At 41.9% G+C, this 23,562-nt stretch overlaps 2 protein-coding genes across 7 annotated transcripts; one reads left to right on the plus strand and one right to left on the minus strand.

The window, feature by feature from the left end:
- Positions 1-99: 99 nt before the first annotated feature.
- Positions 100-7,734, plus strand: ints13 (integrator complex subunit 13). Of its 3 annotated transcripts, XM_028570167.1 has the most exons (18): positions 100-624; positions 724-845; positions 1,260-1,515; positions 1,717-1,791; positions 2,029-2,231; positions 2,487-2,567; positions 2,941-3,031; positions 3,147-3,275; positions 4,680-4,764; positions 4,997-5,089; positions 5,374-5,463; positions 5,607-5,785; positions 5,877-6,041; positions 6,255-6,409; positions 6,494-6,724; positions 6,876-7,006; positions 7,230-7,365; positions 7,482-7,734. In XM_028570167.1, the coding sequence occupies exons 3-18, from the start codon at positions 1,291-1,293 to the stop codon at positions 7,516-7,518; spliced, it is 2,106 nt and encodes a 701-aa protein (XP_028425968.1). In that variant the 5' UTR covers positions 100-624; positions 724-845; positions 1,260-1,290; the 3' UTR covers positions 7,519-7,734. The 3 variants fall into 3 exon arrangements, with proteins under 3 accessions (XP_028425968.1, XP_028425967.1, XP_028425969.1); XM_028570166.1 differs by lacking the exon at positions 724-845; XM_028570168.1 differs by lacking the exon at positions 724-845 and having other exon boundaries at positions 104-143.
- A 1,005-nt stretch (positions 7,735-8,739) lies between these two features.
- Positions 8,740-22,249, minus strand: LOC114550216 (uncharacterized). 4 transcript variants are annotated; one of them, XM_028570838.1, is made up of 14 exons: positions 21,698-22,249; positions 21,046-21,420; positions 19,761-19,847; positions 18,453-18,644; positions 17,767-18,132; positions 16,788-17,141; positions 16,322-16,708; positions 15,859-16,061; positions 15,145-15,252; positions 13,988-14,071; positions 13,001-13,111; positions 12,576-12,699; positions 11,377-11,628; positions 8,740-11,145 (listed from the first exon to the last, which is right to left on the minus strand). In XM_028570838.1, exons 1-14 carry the CDS (start codon positions 22,101-22,103, stop codon positions 10,373-10,375), a joined length of 3,822 nt encoding a protein of 1,273 aa, XP_028426639.1. In that variant the 5' UTR covers positions 22,104-22,249; the 3' UTR covers positions 8,740-10,372. The 4 variants fall into 4 exon arrangements, with proteins under 4 accessions (XP_028426639.1, XP_028426640.1, XP_028426642.1 ...); XM_028570839.1 differs by lacking the exon at positions 19,761-19,847; XM_028570841.1 differs by lacking the exon at positions 21,046-21,420 and having other exon boundaries at positions 21,698-22,247.
- Between the last annotated feature and the right edge of the window lie 1,313 nt (positions 22,250-23,562).

A 23,562-nucleotide genomic window follows, 5' to 3' on the forward strand; every position in this document is an offset into this window, starting at 1 on the left:
TCAGTTGCTGTATAACAGGTAAACATAAAAAAAACTATATATTTTTTGCTGAATCTCCAAGTAACAAATGGGGTCAGGAACCATTTAACAGTACGGTCCACACTCTTGGCAAACCAGTTTCCGTGATCAGGGGAAGGAAAACGGTGACGGAACACCACAGGACATATTTCCGCCAATAACAAACCTGCTAGCTTGACACGGTTTTAAAGTGTATTGTATTGTTTGTGTTCGTCATTCCAAGTGTGTAAAAATAGTTAGGTATCGATCCTTTGGAGGTGGATCAAATATAAAACATTCAGTTTATTATTAGAAAAGTACCATAATGGGTGAATTTGTAACGATATGACGCTATTAATAAGCGTGAATCAGCAAACAATGATTCTGGCTTGTGTTAGCTAAAAGGCTAACGCGGCGGCCAGCGACATGCTCCTTTAGCAAAGTAACCGTTAACGTCAGTCATGTTAGCTTGCTAACGATTTTGAGTTATTAGTAAATAACGTGTCCTGAGACTAATTCTGGTTCGGTAGTCAGATAGTCCGTTTATTGGTCAAAACTTAACCTAACTAGAGCAACCCCGGTTTTCAGCTGGTTCAGACCATTTGAAGATTTTTTTTTTTCCCCCAGGTGAGTTGACATTCACTGACCGTAAGGCAATATTTAGAAATGTTAAACGTGGCAGTTGATGTATCCACAACCAATAACCACGTCATGTAATACTGTTAGCACGCTGAGTACTCGTATCAATCCGCGGTCCGGGCAGGGCCTTTCCGTGTGGAGTTTGTATGCTCTCACTGTGTTCGCGTGGGTGCTGCGGTTTCCTGCCACCCCAAAGACATACATGCTAGGTAACGTCTGCCTTTGCCCTTGACGTACTAGGGACTATAGCTACCCACTTCTTCTAATTAGTGGGATAGGTTAAATGCAAAGGATAAATTCCTAGTATCTGTAAATGTACTTGAAAAATAATTTAAATATATTGTTAATACATAGTATTACAATAAATGTTAATGACATGGTGGTATATGTTGTATAATATACATTTTATAAGTATATAATGTTTGTACAATGTTCCTGTGTTTATCTAATGTGAATGTGACCGCTGTCATACCGATAACACTACACCTACAGCATGCTGTATATCCAGGCATTGTTTTGTTGTGGTGTTAGTTAGGTGTTGACTTATATGTATGATTTACGGAAGGCTGTGTGTATGTACTTATTTAAATCTCATGCTGGTGTGCTTTTCTTTTATCCTACAGATCAGGAGGCTACTCACTGCAGATTTGCAAAATGAAGATGTTCTCAGTGTCTCACAAGACGGTTTTTGTGGTGGACCACTGTCCCTACATGGCAGAGTCAAGTCGTCAGCAAGTGGAGTGCGACGTGCTGACGAAGAGTCGAGGTCAAGGGGTTATTCCTTTGGCCCCTGTGTCTAAGTCCCTGTGGACCTGTGCTGTGGAGTGCTCCATGGAGTACTGCCGGATCCTCTACGATGTTTATCCACTGCACAAACTTGTACGCTTCCTGTTTTTAACTCAGGCTGAAATTAGATCAAGCTGGTTTCTCCACCATTGGTTTCACCTAAGTAACGTAACAAAAAACAGATAGTTGATTTCAATGAGCAGAAACCTGACATAAGATATGCTTAGAAAGGGTTAGTCAATGTAGTTCTAGTGAACCAGTGGCAACATTTTCTGTCACCTCTTTATTTTACAGATTAATTACATTGTGAGTGATTCAGAGTTCCACATCTTGAATAGCTGGAGGCAGGAAGACCAGAGCACTCACGAGGTAATCCACTGCCCACAAAAAACTCAGTCACAAAGTAACAATATAATATGACTGTTAGTATACAGTAGGTCATACAGTGACTATCATTGCATGTTCAAGCTATGTTTTCAGCAGCTCCAATTTTCCACATTTTGAAAAAAATGCAACATTTAAACACCAGTGACCACATGTTTGCAAAAGTCTTCTTCAGAATTGGACTTGCGATAAGTTTATGCAGTTTCTCCTCCTGTCTGGCAGCTTATGTCAGCTCTGGCAGCTGTTGGGCCACCAAACCCGAGTGAGGACCCCGAGTGTTGCAGCATCCTGCACGGGCTGGTTGCTGCCGTGGAGTCGTTATGCAAGATCACAGAGCTGCAGCACGAGAGGCGCACCACTCTGATGGACACAGCTGAGAGAGTTGCCAATAGGGGTCGTATTATCTGCCTAACCAATGCTAAAAGGTAAACACTGGCATTAACATGGCGGAATATTAACAGCAGCAATTGACCAGATGTTGATAGATTCATATGCCTCTTAGCAACTTTGTTACATTGTTACTGTTTTGTACTTTACATGTATTGTATGTGTACATGTATGGTCTTATCTTATGGTCATAAGTTACTCTATAGTTTATAATTATAAAATAAGCTCTTGGTATGTGTTATGTCATTTAATATTGTGCTAATGCTTTGCTCTTTTTGTGTTTTATCATACAGTGATACTCATGTGCGCATGTTGGAAGACTGCATTCAAGAAACTATTTTAGAACAAAACAAGCTGGCAGCAGGCTCAGACAGGTCAGTATCGGATGATGTATAAAGAAATGTCACTCGGTTGTTAAATTGATTATGATTTGGGGCGGCCTCTGACTCGCCCAGTGGGAGCGTTCGCCCCATGTTGGCTGAGTCCTGCCGTGACGTGGGTTTGAATCCAACCTGCTACCATTTGCTGCGTGTCTTCCCCCATCTCTCTCCCCCTTTCATGTTTATCCACTGTCTCTGCTACTAATAGAGGGAAAAGCCCCAAAAAATAATCTTTAAAAATGATTATGATTTTAACGTAAGCAAGTAACGTAAGTAATTTTTGTAGCGATTCTCATCACTTTTGAGAAAGTGATGAATGACTCATTTGGTGGTGTTGTTTTTTTTATGTCCAACTTTTGTATTTTAGGTTGATGGCCATCCAGCAGTGTGACCTGGTTCTAATTCACATCCACCCACAGGGTGATGACGCGCTGGTGTCTGACAGACCAAAGAAAGAGGTGGGTGCTACCAAGGAAGACTTGAACATGAGGTTGTGTGATAACCTAACACCTAATGCTAGCACCATGGCACAGCTGTTAGTTCTCACTGTAGTTTCCTCTCTTGTTTTCTCAGATCTCCCCTCTGCTCACCAGCGAGGTTCACAGTGTTCGTGCAGGGCGGCACCTGGCCACCAAACTCAACATCCTGGTCCAGCAGCACTTTGACTTGGCTTCCACCACCATAACAAACATCCCCATGAAGGTAAGGGGCTTCCTGCCCATCGTCTGCCACATGCCTCGCCACGATTAAAACTCACATAAACTTTAAAAATATTTTTTCTTTTTATGCTAGTACAAGTGTTTTCATGTCCAGAATGCAGTGAACCACTCCCTCTTTTTACTTGTTTTATTTTTTCTTTTCTCTCACAGCCTTCACACTATTTTTTGCTTGCTTAATCTTTATGAGCCCTTCCTCATCGATAAATACTCATGAAACTTTACAGTCTCATCTTTTTGTTTATCTCATCTGCATGTTGATTTGACTGTGACTCTGCTGCTGGTTTCATGCTGTATTTTCTGTTTTGCTAGCCCACATTAAATGTTTGCGACCAGGTTAGTACTCTTATCACACACACATCAAAGTGAGGAAGGGTCAGAGTTTACACCACTTAGTGTACAATGTATGTTTTGAGCTCTACTTTTGCAACAGGCTTACATTACAGTGTCATTAATTTGTTTTGATGTGACAATTGGTCTCCAGATTTGCTGGTGAGGCTCCAGTAAAGGACAGGCAACTCTGGTCTTATGTGGACACCCAGGGAATGCAGAGTTTGGGGTCTGCTGAAAAGCGTAAAGCCTGCACACCTGAAATTTAACTCCTTTTAAAAAAAAAAAAAAAAAAAAAAAAAGTTACAACTACACTGCCTCACCATTTGTTTTAAAAGAATTAAAATTGTTCTGGGAAAATCAACAATGTCAGCCAAAGGCTGATATAAAATGCAGAATAAGAACGCTGCATTCATCTGTCTTTATGTCCAAACATCTTTAACCAGTGTTGCCTCTTCTGAGTTATCAAATACTGTTAGTGTCTGTCAGTTGTTACACCTTAAAAGTTGTTCAAATTTCCCACTTGTCTCGGTTTCCCCCATTAGTTCCCATTCACTCCCCCTTCAGTGTCTTGGTGTGGTCCATTGTGCTGTCTGGATAACTAGTTTCTCAAACGTGATTCCACCTTTTAGCTGTCCTAAAACTGCAATTTTTCTAGGTGTAGAAAGTTGTTAAAATCAGAACTTATGATTTAAAGAGTTTTTAGATCAGCATTTGCCAGGCCCCACTTTTGGACTTGGACCCAAACTATATAAAGCTGCTTTTGTAAGATCGGGAATCCATGATTAATGTCTAACAAGTGTAGGCTCGGCGTTGTGAATTTAAGGACATTTACGTTAAAAAAATACTAGTCTCTAATGTGAATAGAAAAAAAAAAAACGTTACTTGTCACCCAGAGAGCTTTTTTTTTTTTTTTTTTTTACTTTGTTCATTATCATTTAGCCTTTGAAACATGAAATCAGCAGTGTTAATGTGTGTTTGTGCGTGTGTATTAGTTAGCACATTTTAGGAGCTGACTTCATACTGACCTGTATTTGTTATTTTCTCGGCGGATGGACAGGAAGAGCAGCACGCCAACACGTCGGCCAATTATGACGTTGAGCTCCTGCATCACAGAGACGCCCACCTGGAGTTCTTTAAAAGCGGCAAGTACTGTTTTGAAAAAGAAATGAAAGCAAAACGAGGCATTTGAGTTGTGTTTGAGCCCAAATCCTCAAACTTTGCTCTATGACCTAAATAACCTAAATAAATAAATTGTGCTCAAAGTAGATTTGTTTAAATTATGAGCACCGTGTTAGGAAATCTGCCTGCAGATTCTTTGACATCCTTGTTATCATCAGGAATGAAAAATTCCTATGTCCTCTTTGTGTCATGCAGGAGACTTGCATATGGCCGGCAGCAGCACTCGAGAAAATGGACTCAAAGAGACAATTACACTGAAATGGTGCACTCCACGAACCAACAGCATAGGTACAGTAGAGGCATAAACAGCTGAAGTTCTTATGTCATTTGATAAGGGTTTTAAGCTTTAAACACCATTCAGGGCAACATTTTTCATCCTTTAGCAATTACATTTTTGATTTTTGTTGCAGCTTTATTTTGAAGTAGGTGGGATTTAGAAAACAACTTTATTACTGTATTAAGCTTTTTTTGGAAAATATCCCTTTAAGCATTGAAGGGTGTATTTGTGAAGAACAGCTATTCATTGCAGCATTGACTGAGCCAATCTATTTGTTTTTCTTCCCCCCCCCCAGAGCTGCATTACTGCACAGGAGCCTATCGCATCTCCCCCACAGACGTAAACAGTCGTCCCTCATCATGTTTAACAAACTTTCTCCTCAACGGTAAGCTGGACAAAATCTGTCTTTTATCTAGCCCCTTAATTGACATTTACTTGTGACCACCAACATTTCTTGCCCCAAATTGATCTGCAGACTTAACTTTTTTGGCTTGTTGGTCGACTACTTCTCTTCCTAACTGACCACAGGTCGATCGGTGCTGCTGGAGCAGCCGAGGAAGTCAGGGTCAAAGGTCATCAGCCACATGCTCAGCAGCCACGGAGGCGAGATCTTCCTGCACGTGCTCAACAGCAACCGCTCCACCCTGGAGGACCCGCCCTCCATCAGCGAGGGCTGTGGGGGCCGAGTGACAGACTACCGCATCACTGTACGTTTAGCGCACACCCACTGTATTGCAATATACATACAAAAAATCTTCAAATGGTAACAGTTTTTTTTTTTCCCCCTTTCTGTTTCAGGATTTTGGTGAATTTATGAGGGAGAACAGGCTCATGCCTGTTTCAGAGTCTTCCCATGATCCCTCGGGGAAACTACCAGCTGAGAGGGCCAAAGCTCAGCTGGAACGCCACACTCGATACTGGCCAATGATCATCTCCCAGACCACCATCTTCAACATGCAGGCAGTGAGTGAGCAGCATGCAGCAATACCAGAGTTCTTCTAGAGTTCACTCTTATTTCCATCCGCCAAAGACTTATCATACAAGTGAAGTTCTCATCAGCCCCCAAAATATATACTGAATTTGCACCATGCCGTTTTCCATGTTTCCACGCCTCCTTTGCCTGTTGGCCCACAGCATCATCCTTCATTCCTGTGTCTTACTGTTTTCCTCCACTAGGTGGTTCCATTAGCTAACCTGATAGTGAAAGAGACTTTGTCTGAGGAGGACGTTCTGACCTGCCAGAAGACGGTTTACAACCTGGTAGACATGGAGAGAAAGAACGACCCTCTCCCTATTTCCACCGTGGGATCCAGAGGCAAAGGCCCCAAGAGGTATTTATTCCAAAATCACAATTCATGAGAGTAAACAATCGGCAGAGTCACTAATGGTTCTGCATTGTTGTTCTTATTCCTCAGAGATGAACAGTATCGTATAATGTGGAACGAGCTGGAGACATTGGTGAAAACTCACGCCGGAGCCACGGACAGACACCAGCGGGTATTGGACTGCATCATTGCCTGCCGCAGCAAACCCCCCGAGGAAGAGGAGAGGAAGAAGAGAGGGAGGAAGAGGGAGGAGAGGGAAGACAAGACTGAGAAAAATGGCAGCAAGGACACAGACGACAAAAGCTGGCAGGAGTCGGAGAGGTCAGTGGTGCTCGGACGTCTTATGTATTCATTCCTCTAAATAACCTAAATTTAGTAGCAAAAATAATCTTTACCGTGGCTTTTGGATTAGGATGTGTCACTAAACTTTGTAGTCTCTCATGCCACACTGTCTTTATTTTTTCACCTGAAGACTAAAGGGTTTGCTGGATAAAGAAGAGCAGGAGTCTGAGGTGATCAAGGATTCCCCGGACTCTCCAGAGCCGCTCAACAAGAAGCCGCGCCTGTGCACAGAGGAAGTTCAGCCTCCAGAGAGAGCAAAAGGTACCATTATACTTTTTTTTTTTCTGCTAATAGAAGCCACTCCAGGAAATCATTAACAAACCGGCCAGATAAGTGTCAGAAAAGCACTGATAACTACTTGTATGAGCCTGTGCCAATGAGAGCTTATTCCAGCAAATACCAACTGCCTTAAGCCATCACTGGGGCCCTTTAACCTCGGGTTATGTGTGTTTTCATCTGTGGCTTTATCTCACTGTTGCTTCAGGTCCTGTCTCGCTCCTCACCATGTGGAGCAATCGCATCACTGTAGCCAATTCCAGGAAGCACCAAGAGTTTGTTGGAAGAGTGAGCTCCGTCAACAACAAGTTTGAGTTGTACCAGCAGCTGAAAGACGAGAATGGGTGTGTGTGAAATATCTACCAACTGTCACTTTCTGGGCGTAATATTCCTCTGGCATTGAATGTGTGCAAATTGTTTCCTATGTCCTAATCAGACTTGACATTTTCTCATCCTACAGGATGGATGTTAACGAAAACGGCAAGTCCTCCAGATGATGTTTCCAGGGATACACTGCTTCACCGCTGCCAAGGATGAGATTTCGGACCACAGTGTTTTGCCAGTTTGGTGTCACCTCACACCCCCCCAAACACGGACATCAAATTAAAAAGACAGTGAGCTCTTAACGAGGAATTTATACATTTTTGTACTCATTATTTTGTAGATATGCTGTTCACATATTGTGTAACATAATAAAAGCTGTCAATAGAGAATTTTGCCATTGAATATGGAAGTCATGAATTTGGATGTCTTGTTAATAACTTAAAGCTGGACAAAAAAAAGCCTTCAAAGTTTAAAAAGTGCTTAAATTCCTAGTATGAATTATATACATATATTGCATTTGAGTGGTAAATAGTTTTATTGCTGTACTGTTTCAAAAATATAAGATCCAATTGATCTTAGAAGAAATAACTGACCTAAAGTTCTTGAAATTACAGCAGTTTGTAATAATTTTAAAACAAAACTGCCCTGCTAGTACCTGAAAACATTTTAGGAACTGAATTTAATACAATGTCATGATCCTGAATCACTTTACTTCTATAGGACTGGAACTTTGAGGTTTTGTTACAAATCATCTTTTTTGATGTTGGACACTTCAAAAATAATATTGTGGAGGAGTCATTGTAGATGAAGAGGCTTTTGGAGACTTCTGCAAATACGGGATTTATAATACTGGGTGTCTCAAGTCGTCCACTTAAAAAGCCAAGCGGTGAAGGTAACGCTGGTGTAAACGTCACTGGAGGCTCACTTGCAAAGTCTCCAAATTCTTTAGTCCAGACAGTGTCAGCTGAACCCTCTAATGCGGTCGATGATACGTCCTGAGTTGTTACATTTAGCTGAGACATTACATCGTAATTCAGAACTGAGGACAGATGGTGGATTGTTTCCGAGTGCTGGGTTGTTAATAATTGCTTTATCATTAAATATGAGGTTGGTGACACATCTGGAAACAGCAGAGTAGACGGTATTTTGTTTGATGGGGGAAGTGACTGTATTGCGTTTAATGTGGAGTTCAGGAAATCATTTCTCTGTTAGATGGGGATGAGAAACAGATGGGAGGTTATAAAGCGGTCTGGCAGTGCGGTGGTCTTTAATAGGCCGTTGGTTATAATATGAACTATGAAAGAAAAATCTTTATAGCATTAATAGGTGTAGTGTTTGCAGCTTGTGTCCAAAATACAAGTTAATGCAGATTTAAATTAATGTCTTTTAAAAGGTATTTATTCATGTGAACCTCAACATAACATACACTAACAGTCATTTGTTTTCCATGTCATTCATGCTTCGCATATTTCCAGCACTACATTAGCCCATATGTTCCTCTATTCATTGAGCTCCATTCCGCTGTGCTCCTTTTCAAACAGGGTCAAGTCATTACAGCAAATGTCTTGAATGACTAAGCACCCTCAACAATCCCATGTAGTCATATGGATGTCAACAGCAGCAGACTTACCCAGTGAGCTCACTGTGGGCTGGCTTTCTGAATCAGTGTGGCTGGCTCTATAAGATCCGGGGGGGTTGGTGGGGGGTCAAACCAGAGGCGAGAGAAGTGACACTAAGAGGTCGGGGTCAGTGGCAGTGAGGAGTAAATCCCGTGCAGAGAGTATGATGGTAACAAAGTTGGAAAAGCGGTGTCAGCTGCAATAAAAGTCCAGACTGTTGATATACGTTTAGGCAAAAAGGGTAAATGACATAATTCTGTGGTTGGGAAATACTTTGTAATTTATGTGATAAACAAGATCACCTGCTATGCTGGAGCCCGTCACTCATTGGGGCAGCAGCACCATCTGGCAGTACTTAGATTTAACTATATTGTCATTTTCTTTGCCATCTTGGAATAAGCATTTCTGTCATACTAGGAGTAGGAGAAACCTAGGCCAAAAGGAGAAGCTGTAATGAGTCTACAATGTTAGAATTGTGCATCTATGTGAAAATAACAAACAGAACTGTGTTCCCTGTGGCCACTATACTGTAGAATTGGTAGTTGGTGTATTCCACACACCCTGCGATCTTGCCAACTGCCAACTTGTGTGTGTGCTTGTGTGCGTGTTGATCCTCCTGTGTGGAATAATAGGGGCAGGCCTGGCCGTGACAACATGGTCTGTTCACCTGTTCTGGCACCTTATCTCGGTGGGTGAACCACTACCTGGCCTGCTCTGGCTTTGTGTTGGCATTATTGCTAAGAGCTCTGGTTGGAGAACCCTTGATAGGCCTTCCTGACACGCTGCTCCTGCCGTGGGACAAGCCACAGGACGGTCGCACGTATGCCAGGATGACATTGTGTATTTTGGGGAGACAAACAAGCAGCAACCTTTAAAAAAGGAGCTCTCCAGTGATTTAGCATTGCATTTTAATTAACTAACTTAAGGGGACTCACAATAAACATATATATATAAAAAAAAAAAGATTATTCAAAATCTGTGCAGTGACTGGGATATCCTGACTTTTTAGTTCTGAGTTAAGCTAAACCACCAAAACACTAGATCCTACAATTTCCATGATGCAACTGGATAGCAACAACTTCTGTGGCTCACACAAACTCTTAATAATAAGTGTGCACTAAGTGCCATGTTTTTGGAATGCCTTTGCATAGTTTTCAGAAAATAATGGTCCTTCATGCATTAAGGGAGGTACTATATTTTGATTATTATGGTTGATGATTATTAGGGCCTTGCTGATATACAAGCAGGGTCAGTACGAGCTTACAGATGATATGGGAATATCTAAAAAATAATAAAATATAATATAAATAAAATCTGACTGCTTGGCCATACTGAAAGTTGCACTGTTTAAACCAGAATGACATACAAATATTTTACAATTGTTGTATAAAAACACCAGCTACTACTTTCAATCGTGTGTCTGAACATGCATTTTAAAAGTGTCTTTGTGCCTGAAGATTTTACCGCACTTTAAACACTGGAAAGACTTGTTGTTTGAGTGGATCATCATGTGCCTTTTCCGCATTCTCGAAGTCTTAAAGGATTTGGGACAAACTGAACACCTATAAGGGCTCTCTCCTGTATGACGCCGCATGTGAACCGTCAATAGGCACTTTGCTGTGAAACCTCTCCCGCAGTCTTTGCACGTGTAGGGGCGCTCGCCCGTGTGAGACCTCGTGTGGAGCTTTAACTCCCCGGAGGTGAGAAAAGCTTTCCCACATTCTGTACACAGGAAGTTCTTTTCCCCTCTGTGCATCCGCATGTGTCTCATCATGTGCTGGATCGAAGTCTTCCCACAAATGGGACATTTATAGCGCCGGTCTCCTGTGTGTATTCGAACGTGAAAATTAAGGCCATTTGAAGTTCTGAAGCCCCGGCCACAGTGCGAACACAAATATGGCGTCTCGCCCGTGTGAATCCGGCGGTGCACATTCAGAGACGCCCTCGAGGAGTACTTCTTCTCACACTCGTCGCAGTGGAAGGGCAGTGTCTCAGGAGTGCATGTTTCAGGGTCTACTTTCTGAAGGACAGTGGCTGTCCTAGGTTCTTTGGACTGCAGTCGGCTGGGTTCCAGACTCAGATGGGCCTTTCTGATGTGCTGCAGAAGACCTGACACTTGGCCGTCAGAGTAGGGACACAAAGAGCAGGTGTGCAGTCCTAAAGGCATACGATTGTTTAAATCTGAAAGAGACAGAGAATGAGATTTGGTTAGTAAAGGGCTGCAAAAACAATATAGATATTTATTGGAATGACAGTGTTTTATGTAGGTTTTATGTTTTCCAAGTACCAAATCCCTCAATTTTTTTTTTTCAATCTGTGAAATCAATCCTTGAAATATTACTACAGTTATTTAAAGAAATGAACAAAGTCATAGGAATATTGGCATTCAGTTGGGGAAGCTATTATTTTTACTTGAGCAGTTGGCTGCGGTTAGGTCATCGCTTTGTTCTTCTTTCAACTCTTCTTTTATCTCCAGGACTTCATCTCCTTTGCTACGGTCCTCCAGAGCCAGTTCATCATCACCTTGGTTTTCCTCGCTATAATCAGACTGTCCATCTGTGTCGCCTGTAGACGATGCCTGTTGCTCTGAAGCAAGTTGCCTCGAGTTTGGTTCGTGAGGAAAGGACAGCCTCGGCAAAAACATATTCTGAGTTTGAGAGTAGCCTGTGAGGAGAGATTAAAAAAAAAAAAAAAAAACACTAAATCTGAGGTAGTTCCAAACACACATAATATGTTAAGGTGTACATTCATTGCTAAGAGTCAAGACACCCTACTAAATATGGGTCTTCCAATTTCCTACGGTATTTGAAAACTTTAGTACAAATGTATTGGTATTCAAGTCTCGTACTACTCAGTGAATATTGAGGATATTTCTGTGCATATTAGCTAGGATTACCATGCTGTAGCTAAAGAATACAGCTATAGCAAAAATAACTAAACCACCAGCACCATACAACTTAATGGGCGTACCCTTTTTTGGGTGCCAGCAAAGCACACTATTGTTCATGGTAGAATCCAGTGTTTTCCAGGCCATCATCAACACTTGGTGCCTTGAAAGTTGATTCAATTTACTGAGCTATTGAGTTCAATTTAAATTTTTATATCAACATTCCATCATTGTGATTTCACAAACTCGTAAGTGGATGTGGGTTATAAATTAGAATTGTGACATATACTCATGGTGGGGATTTTTCAATGGAAGAACCCACAGATGACATTTATCTTGTTCACTATTCCAAATGGAAAACATAACTGCCTCTCAAATGGAAACATAACTGCCTCTCATTGTTTTACATTAACATAAACAACCACTGTGTCCTTGCTCCTTTCAGAAATTTGATCACAAAAAACAACCACTAATTTTTTTTAAGATCACTAAAATTTTTAAAAGAACATAATTACTACTCAGACTTTCAAATAAAAGTCAGCATGTCATTAAAATGCATCGGCATGTTTTGTACACAAATTTCAGTGCTGAAAAATGCAAAGTCGGCCATCACATTTAAAAAGGCAGTGAATGTTCACATTGTGAATCCCTAGATGGTTTAGGTGGCCGAGGGCAGCGGAGTTTATTTCGCTTTTGTTCTTCAACACTCTAAAAGATGACATACGTTTGTTTGTGCTTCCTGACTGTTGCTGGTGGAAGTGCAGTAGCGCCTTCAGCTGCTCTGGTTCCAAAACCAGCTGTCCACATTCTTCCATGACAGAGGGGGCAGTGCTGAGCCACTCAGCAGTCTGTAATGTGTATGCAAAACACAATAAATGTGCTGCACAGGCAACAAAAAGACCATCATCAATCATTTCCTGGCTCAATATTTAGTATCTTGCTTAGTAACAGTTACTTTGACCAAAGCCTGTTGTGTGATCAAATCTTACATTTACGTATTCAGCATATTCTCAGACTAAAAATGATAAATCCCAAAATTGGCTTAGAAATGATGAAATGCATAATGATTTTGATCAAAAAAAAAAAATGTATATACTCAAGAACCCAGATTTAAACAAAAGGCACTTATTATCAAAAAATGAACAGTACCTGTTTGATATCTGGTACAGGCAAAAGATTATCCAGTCTTGAGATGAATTTCCATACCAATGTATGCAATGTGGCCTCATACTGCTGGCCATAGTGGATGTGGAAGACCTCCTGGGGGAAAAAAAGGTCAAACAACACACACACACACAGAGCTGGTTTTAGTCTTGTGTACATTATGTTGGACAAATGTTTACGGTAGGACTTACTATCTCTATCTTAATACAGGGTTTCTGCGGGTTTCACAAAGTCAAATTTAAGACTTTTTGTCGCGGAGCTGCTGGGTGGGTCTCGCCAAGGCGCTGTGGAGGTAGTGCTGTTGGAGACCCTTTACAGCAGTTAGAGGTTTCTCACTTTTTGCATGAGACTTCAGCGCCCCGTACACCCAACGTTCCCAGTTTAATTGCTTTCTTGCATAAGAAGCGGTAGGCTTCAAATACATTGTACGCAACTGGCTTTAACCAAGCCCTTCATTCATTCATTCATTTCAAGCCAAGTATTGCCAAACCTGCACTTCCCCATAGCTGAAGAATAAAATCAGTTTTATGTCTGTGGTACAATCTGAAAGAGACTCGCACCAATAACACGAAAGCTGACTGGCTGCAATGTAAGTTGCATGTTAGGTCTCATTTGCAGTCATAATACAGCAAATTATATTTGGACTAGCAAAACAAAGAACTACAGCGCCATGGAACCAAAAATAAATAAAAAAAAATTCTAAAGCACTGCGGGAGCATTTCAATGAGCATTAGAGTGTTGGACATTATTTAAAAGAAGACCTGTTTAAAATTATTTAAGACCTAGAACACAATTGGACTTTTTAAAAAGGCCTAAAATCTTGATTTTGAAATGTCAGACTAATTTTTTTAAGACTTTTAAAGACCCCGCGGAAACCCGGTGATATTGACTCACAAAAGTGGTAATACATTGATGAATCACACGTCGCTATAGCCAACTTTAATTATGGCAAAAGTGTTAAGTATGTCCTACCTTGAAAAACACATTTCTCTTCTCCGTGTCCTCGAGCAGGGTATAAACAACTTCCACAAAGTTTGACTTAGAATTTTCCAATTCCTGTTAAGTGGCATCAAAAGCAAACCAAGAAAACAATAATTACTGTATGTTGAGTTCCAAAGAATGACTCGGGTTCTCTGATCCATGCCTCGGGCAAAGTGAGGTGGAGATCCATGGATGAGGACCTCAGTGACCTCTCACAGGACAACAAGGGTTAAAAGAAGAAATGCTACTTAATTTGGACTTTGAAGAGTCAGCCTTTGACCTTAAAAAGCAACCTTTCCCTTCTGTCTCTTACAGCGACTACAGAGGAGCTTGTCCTACCACGTGACAACAGAGCAGCTCAGTGTCTACCACACACAGCTAAAGCTTCGGTGCTGAAGGCGACAAGTGGAGTGTAATAACGTTGATCTAAATTAACTTCAGATCAGTGACCTTTGTAATAACATAACCTGTTTAAAGTGATAGTGCGTAGTTTCTAAGGAATTCTATTCAATGACAACACGGAAAAAAAAAAAAACCTGATGGACTCTTCAGAAGAGGTTGTTATTATCTTCACTCGAGCTGCTGAGCACGAAAGTCGCCGGACTACACCTTTTTTTTTTTTTTCTCCTTCTTCTTCAACATAGTTTTGTGAAGTTGATGGTCTTTATGGACCTTTTTCACAGCAGACATTTTGACTTGTCATAGTAGGAAAAGCACAGCTGAAATTGATAACCTTAATGATGGCTCAATTCCATCAAGTGTCCCAGTAAGCTATTTCAGTGAGTCAGCATGCACAATACCAGGGCCTCTCCTAAGTGGAATGCAGCCATCATTAATGGTTTTGAATACACCTGTGCTTTTCCTACTGACATGTCAACATGTATGCCGTGAAAAAGGTCTATTAGCTTTGTATGAACTCATTTGGTAATGGCTTGAATGTAACGGACGTCCATTAATATGAAATAGTTGCGCACTATAGCCTATAACACTCCCTTTTGTAATTATGTGTCCCTCTTTGTAGGATACGTTTTCCAAAATGAATGAAAAGCTGACGTGAAACATGAAAGTGGTGCTTATACTGCAAATTCTACTTTGAATCAACTGCTCTATGAGGTTTTCAGTTCAGTATTACAACACAACACACCTACCTCCTGATCACAAGTGGAGCCCGTTGTGAGGTTTTGAATGACCGTCAGGTGGGGCTGGATATACACGAGGTTAGCTGTGCTCTCACAGCGACACAAATCCAACACCACCTGAAACAGACACCGTAACAGAGGGATTCTCAAAGTGGGCTTTGTGGCACACTGCCAGGAGGAGGGGGGAGGGGGTCCGTGAACAGTTTTCAGATTCATTCAATGAAGTTATCATGATGTTAAAATGTGTTGTTGTTTCTACAGACACGTCATAGTTCAAACAAATTATATTTTAATTATTAAATCTAAAATATTTCATAGATTACCTTCTTATCTAGCAAATCTATTTCCCTTTTAAACAACGTAGCCACACACACACACACACACACACACACACACACACACACACACACACACACACACACACACACACACACACACACACACACACACACACACACACACACACACACACACACACACACACACACACACACTAAAGTAATATAAAGCTGCTGTAAGTGCTCAGTAAATTCATTTTAGTCGTCTCACTTTTGTTTTAAAATCAAATTTAGGGTGGTACTGGTTTGTCTAATAATACCTGTAATCTGAAGGTGGCAAAATGTTACATTTGTAATATTCTAAATAGTCTGCAGAACTTCAACACATTTCTTACTTTGTTTTGAATGTAAATCAAATACATTTCAGATGTTAGAGGGGTCTTACCCTTGCCCTTAGTCTGAGCAGGAGTTGCACTCTCTCTCTGGGCGTCAGCAACTCTGGAGCCAGCTCCGTCACCAACCTCACCAGCTCCTCCACCTTTCCATAATGTAGGACATTACAACACTGGATCACTCGCCAGGCAAAGGCACACATCAGACGCAGGGTTGGAACCAGGAGACACAATGAGGAGACGGACAGGCGGCATCCTAAAAATGGGATAGGAAGGCATGAAATGACACAGATCAAATATAACTTGCAAATAAATGGATTTTGACAAATTCCAAACTCAGTTTAGAGTAATTATTGCAATTGTAAATGTACAGTATGAGGTTCATTCACAACCGCAATAATTGCAACAGTCCCTGTTTTGCAAAAGGCCAAATCTGAGGAACAAAAACAAAAAAAGATTGCATATAGCACCACAAACTGAGCCACAGTAAAGTACAAAATCAACTCCTTATTTTACCTAAGTCTTCTACTGTTTCAGAAAGGTCTTGCTGTGATGTCTGTAGAAATGTAGGGGCTGAATCCATGACTTCAGCTTCTCGTTCAGTCTCAGACACTGGTTTACAACGACCAAGGACTTTATCCATGATGGCAAACCATCTGCCTTTCGTCCTTTTAGATTCCTTCTGTTCCTTAGTCCTTCTGTACTTTCGTTTCAGCAATTTTATTTTGGACCTGCATTGGCTGGTGGTTTTATCAAAGCCCTGAGTGGCGAGCTCGGAGCTCAGCTGAGCGAACACTCTCTCGTTTCTCTGAGTTGATCTAAGCTCCTCCTGGATGCTCTCCTCTGCCCATCGGGTGAGCAGCACTTTGATTTCATCGGACGTCCAAACAGCCCGCGACATATCTGTTGAAAGCATTGCAACCTAGTTAATACAGCGACATATGCAGGTACAAGTTGTGCCATGGGGTTTTAAATAACATACCATTCACATGCTCGACTTTTGGTGAATTAGGTTGTGTCAGCGCAGCAGATGAATCCACCTCTGTAGAAGTCTCTCCACCAGGGCCAAGGACGCTATCCAAAATTGCAAACCAGTCGTTTCGAACGTCCCTGTATGGTTCCAATTCCTTGATTCTCCTGTACTCCTCCTTAAGGTTATTCACTTTAAGACGACACTGATGTGGGGTCTTGTTGAACCCCACAAACGTGAGTTCGCTGCTGAGGTATTCAAAGACCTGATCGACTGTTGCTGTGTTGAGAAGCTGTTTCTGAATGTTTGGTTGTGCCCAGAGGGTCATCAGAACTTGGACTTCATCAAGCAACCACTGGGTGTCATCTGTGAAAGTACAAATAAACAAAATAGAACAAAAAGGAATGCAAATTAAAATATATGTGAAAAAAAAAGATATATATATATATATATATATATATATATATATATATATATATATATATATATATATATATATATATATATATATATATATATAACAATGACATTTAATGCAGACTGGCTTTCAGTGCACGACTCTTCGTTAATTTGATGACTAGATAAAATCTGTGAGATACCTCACAGGTCAAAATCACCCATTTATAATATATAATTATATAACCGCATGCAATATAGAACTATCTATATTTTCACAATCAGATATTCACACTGATTCTGAGGTTTGTCTCTGCTGTTACTATTGGCCCAGTAGCACAAGATGGGAGCTGAGGCCCGTCAAAAGTTCCTCCATTGTTTTGTACATAAAAAAGAAGCTGTTCCATCACTGTATTGTCTGCTCGACGCATCAAACTTCCCAGGAAAGCAGCTGATTTGTTCTCTAGCAACACCTGCTGTAGCTTGCTTGAAATTGCATAAATTATTATTTTTTATTTTTTTTTAAAGAAAAACAGAAAATCTTCAGATGGTCGCAACTTCTATCCAGCATTTGGCTGGATTCTATTTTACCTACCATCGGTATCTACATCCAGGGCAGACTGTGACTGACTGAGCAGCGAGGGCTCGGTTGTTTCTGAACATCTTGGTGCTGCAGCCGTGGAACTGAGGATGTCATCCATGATGGCAAACCATACACTTCTATGGCTGCTGTTGGGCTGACTGTTTTTGATTCTCTTGTACTCCTGCTTCAGTTTTTTGATTTTCTCCCTGCACTTCTGTGGTGTCTTGTTGAATCCAAGCGCCGCTAGTTTAGTACTGAGGCCAGTGTAAACTTTATTATTCCTCACGTTGAGGAGAAGCTCTTCTTGAACAGTGGGATTTCCCCAAAGTGTCAACAGTGCTTGGACCTCATCACTTGACCAGATGTGCAAGGCCTTATCTGTGAAAGCAAAAGATCATAATTCATCACGTCATGACAGTAGCTAAGCTTAGTACATTTTTTTTGTAAATGGTGTATATAAACTGGATTCCCAATTAAAGAGGGTGATGTACAACCACTTTAATACACTTACTCTTCACAACATTTAGCCTCTAAAAAAATTTACCAAATGGGTCATGTAACTAGTGGTGTAAATGTGTTTTACAATTTGGCAACATAAAAAATGATTATTTTTCATTTGACGGCTATAGCTACTTTATATAAAATTATATTAATCCATCATCTAGTATTTACATTCCTTTGGCATGGTGACTACTTGCCTTTGTCGGACATTTCCAGTGCAGAGAGAGTCACTGTTGTACTGTTACACGGGATGCCAACATCTTCTACTTGCATGGAGTAGGAATCTGGGTCTTGTGAGTCCTCTGTGGGGCAAGGTGTTTGGGCTGGTGGAGGGCAGGGGATGAAGGTGATGTTGTAGCTTACAGGAATGTTAGTCGTAGTGGTGGAATCTGCAGGAGAAAAATAACTCTCTTAATTAATCTGTAGAATCTCCAGAATTCCGGCCTATTGGAACAACTAGACTACAGGACCGATGTTTAAAATAGCCATAAGAACCTACGTTTAAACAGCAATAAAACAGAAGCGCTATTTACGCTATCACTCTGCTCTCTTGTTTCAAAGTAAAAAGATATAAATTGCTGTTTGTAGAGCAAAACGGATCGTTTCAGGAAGTGTTTCAGTTCTGTTCATTCTCCCAAAAGATGTGTTCCTTTGAACTAATCATTCGCAAACAGCATACACTTGCATAAAGGCGTACCGCACTGGACCTGTGGAAATGGGCTATTGGATCAGCTGGAAAATGCATGTGATCACAAATCTGAAAACAGGCTTTACTGAGATGTATGCGATTCTCACAGGACAGCGAGGCTGCAAAACATACAGTGCTCTTATAGAATTAGCACAAACTCAAACATCTACAGCAGTACATTTCAACATACATACTGTATAATGCAGCAGTAATATTAAAGGTCCTATGACATGCTGCTTTTTGGATGCCTTTATATAGGCCTTAGTGGTCCCCTAATACTGTATCTGAAGTCTCTTTCCCAAAATTCAGCCTTGGTGCAGAATTACAGCCACTAAAGCCAGTCCCACAATGAGCTTTCCTTAGGATGTGCCATTTCTGTGTCTGTAGCTATTGAGGCGGGCAAAGCCGAGAAAGGGGAGGTAACCTTGCTCCTTATGAGCTCATAAGGAGCAGATTCCAGATCAGCCCATCTGAGCTTTCATTTTCTCAAAGGCAGAGCAGGATACCCAGGGCTCGGTTTACACCTATCACCATTTCTAGCCACTGGGGGACCATAGGCAGGCTGGGGGAACACATATTAATGTTAAAAGGGAAATTTTCATGCCATGGGACCTTTACTCCAGAATCAATCATACTGTATAAAATAGTAGAAAGGAACAGGGAACATTTTTCTGCATACTGAGTACTTTTACTTTAAGCTCATTAACTACATTCCGCTGGCAATACTTACATACTTTTACTTAAGTGATGTTTTCATGATAAACTCATTATTGATAAAAAAAAAGCATTTTGCCATGGCGAAATTTTCATTTCTTACCCATTACTAGACGCTGCGGCGTCATTTTGCTGCTGGAGGTTGTCGGTGTACAACCAGCGCTTGTGTTGTTGCTTGTAGAAGTGGAATCTTTAACAGAAATGTTACACAAACCAAGTGTGAACTACACCAACTGTTACAACACTAAACGAAACAACAAATACCCAACACAAAACGTAAACATCCCGCAATGGGTCGCTAGTTAGCTTCCTAGCAGTTTGACCCGCTAGCTCGTGTGTAACGGTAGCTAACGTTAGAAAACTGGCCGTAGCCTACGTAAGTGGCCTGATGTTTATACTTGTGCGCTGGTGTGTGCATCGAGCCGGCGTGTGTGTGTGTGTGTGTGTGTGTGGGGAGTGTGTTGTAGAGCGAGGGAGAAGTGAGAAAGTGACGGCGTTTAGCTAGGAGTGAGTACCGACTCTAGAGTCCTAGTGAGAGAAACAAAAAGGTCTTCACTGTGTTTTCTGACCACGGTGGGAAATCTTTAGCAGGAAAAGTTAACTCTGCTTGATTTCATGTTGTTTATGGAGAAGGAGAACCAGGAAATGAGTCAAGCCTACACGCTGCTACGTGTAGGCTCAAGATGAGCCAGGTCTGCGCAGAATCGAGAACTGGCGATCGCCGTCCAAAGCATGCCGGTTAGATTTGTGTCCGACTGACGTCATGCACACGTGGGCAACGACAACCTCGTGAGATCAAGGCAGCCGCAGGTTTGAGAGCAGGCAGCGCAGTTGCTTTTCACTGACTGCAAGTCACAGGGCATGCTGGGAAACACCTGCCTCTCAGCTGATATAGACTCAGCATGATGAAGCTTTATATAAACGCTTTATTGATTTTGAATTGGAGGGATTTCTTTAATTTTGCCATTTGTCTGATTTAAAGGCTTATTCTGTACATAACCACATGCTGTGTGGCTGATGGTTACGTTTAGAAGTCAGAGAGACTAAAAATCTGTTCAGGTTATAGTTCATCTACAGTGTGTTGTCAATTTAAAATCAGCAACATATTGCATGTAGAGCATTTTTGATGGCTACTCTGTCATAATAAAAATTTATTCGGAATTGGACCACAGTCTGTCACTTCCTGTTCAGCCTGAAGACTGCTAGAAACGGCTGGAAACTGTCCAACTTGAGAGCAGATTTTTGTCACCGCCCCGGCAGCAGCCGCCTGCTCTCGTCCACTTTACAGGCAATCTCGAACGAGCCTATTTTTTTGAGAGGTGCACTACTTACGTGCATAGCAACGGCGTAGATTTTACGCAGAAGTATAAAACAGCCTTCAGGCCTACCGTGCGGCTGCACCATGGACTCCAGCAAAGCCGTGGCCGAGTCGAGGCCCCCCTCTCTTCCAATGCTCGCCTGCCTGTGGCCGTAGATGGCGTCCATCACGTCGAACCATCTCCAGCTTTTCCTATTTACACCACCCTGACTGTTGCGGTCCCTGATTCTCCTGTAGTCGCTCCGGAGCTTTTTACTTTTTATCCTGCATTGCTCGGACGTGCGATGGAAGCCGTGGGCAGCCATGCGCCGAGAAACGAGCTGAAAAACCGCTTTATTCCTCGCCGATCCATCCAGCTCTCGTTGTATTTCCTCTTCACCCATGATGCCGAGGAAAGTCTGCACCTCGTTGACAGTCCACGGAACGGTGTGGCGCGCCCACATTTCTGACCAAAAAAAGCAAAACAAGCCGAAAGCATAAAAAACAGGCTCGAAGGTCTCCGTCGCAATCGATGGGATATTTAAAAATGGCGGGTTTCTGCATTTTGTCGCGTAAGAGTGACGATTATTTTGTCCAATAAACGGACTACAGTGTTTATAGCTCCACCTGTGCTCAAGCCACCCTATTATTAGCCTATATTATTCTGCGCATCTTTTACATTTCACAACTTATAAAAAGGTACACTTTCTTTACATTGGGCTTAGTATAAAATTAGTACCAACCTTGAAGACTCTCATCCGACGGTGGAGTGTACTCTGAGCCGACGATCGTCTCCAAGAACCCGGTGGCAGAGTCCTTCCTGGCGGCGTTGCCAGAGTATGCTGGACGGTGGCCAAGAATACTGTCCAGTGTGGCGTACCACTTGCTCGTTTTGCGATTCGCACCGCACTGGTTGTTGTGGTCCTTTATCTTCTTGTAGTCTTGTTTCAGCTTCTTCACCTTCTCTCTGCACTGCTTGACCGTGTGGTAAACCCCCATTTGCGCTAGCTCACTGGAGATCTTCCCGAAGATTTTAATGTTTCTTGTGGATCCTTCCAGGTCCCTCTGCACCTCCTCGTTGGCGTACATGGCCAGCAGCGCCTGCACCTCCGCATCAGTCCACTTTTCAGAGTTCAGCATTCCGTCCATTCTGGTAGTAATTCGCGTAGTCAAAGTAATTATTCAAGTAGTCAATGTTTTGCTAAAAAAGACGGCATAGCTTCTACAGATGGCGCGCCGTGGGGGGCGTGACTTATAAGTTGGACCAATCAACGTAGACATTAGTCCCCCTCCGACCGGAGGGATTTTTGCACTTCCTAGAACATAACGTTCTTAGAACCCCTTTTTCTTTCTCCTGTTCCGACTGGACCAGTTTGGGGATTATTAAATTCCTCTGACCGCAGTTGCTGTAACTCTTTCAGCTCCTACTTCAGGGCAGGGTCTTTTCCCTTTTCCGATCAGCCTCTTTCCGACCAAATAGTTACAGGAACTACAACAGTCCACTTCTAAACAGTCTCTTCCCCCAAAACTTTTTTTTATATTTGCATTCGCACTGGCCAAGACTGGCCATAGGAACTGGTAGGAGGGCTAAGGGAGTTGAGACAAAGTTTGATTAGATGGCTGTGTGAACACAAAAGACCTTTTGTTACAGCCATTTAACCTGCTGTTGCTCTTTTTTAATCAAGCAGGTAGGCCTACCTTTCATGTGTGCATGTACAAATAACTGTAGTGACCCACTTTTCTATTCAATATTTTTTATTTATATCAAAGTAAAACACAACACAGTGCAAAGATAAACGTAAGACCTGTTTACAAAAGTAGAAGGCATGCTAAACAGTGAAGTTAATACAATATTAAAAAGATGAGGAAAAGGGAAGGACCCCTAACCTGACTCCGCCAGATGGATTGCTTCGCATTTGCTCGGCATATCCATCTGGGAACTTTCCGTTGGAGAACTTTTGGGAAGGGGCGGAATACTGGTTATTTGATTGGATGAACCATCTGTCTATCACCTATGTTGGTGATAGACGGGCCAAATCAACCAATCAGATCCACGAAGCGTATAAAAATACAACCACAAGCCCGCCCCTGCTGCTGCAGGCAAAGCATAGCTCGTAAGCTCAGCATGCAAGCAACATGTCGGTAAAGGAGATTTGCCGTTTGTGTAACAAGAATTTAGGAATAAAAGGCACCATTTCAGGTTCCCGGTCCATATTCCAAAAGAAGGATCCAAGAGAAAAAAAGCATTAGCGAGCGGCTACCGCTGGCTGATAATACTGGTTAGCTGATTGGATAAACCATCGGTCTATCACCACCTAACCCACCTCAAAACCAACGCTGATTGGCCCGGTCGTTTGGCTAACGGCTCCAAATTTTCTCTGCCTCAAGATGCCAGACTGATCTGCGAGTGGAAAACTGGAGCTCGCGAGATCAGGACGGTCTCACGAGGCTAAAGGACCCTGCCCTGAAGTAGGAGCTTAAAGAGTTACAGGAACTGCAGTCAGAGAATTTAATAATCCCCAAATTGGTCCAGCCGGAACATGAGAAAAAAAAAATGGTTCTAGGAACTGCAAACATCCCTCCAGTCAGAAAGGGACTAAAAAAACTG

The sequence above is a fragment of the Perca flavescens genome, chromosome 23 (assembly GCF_004354835.1).
Source record: "Perca flavescens isolate YP-PL-M2 chromosome 23, PFLA_1.0, whole genome shotgun sequence".
Classification (NCBI taxonomy): Eukaryota; Metazoa; Chordata; class Actinopteri; order Perciformes; family Percidae; genus Perca; species Perca flavescens.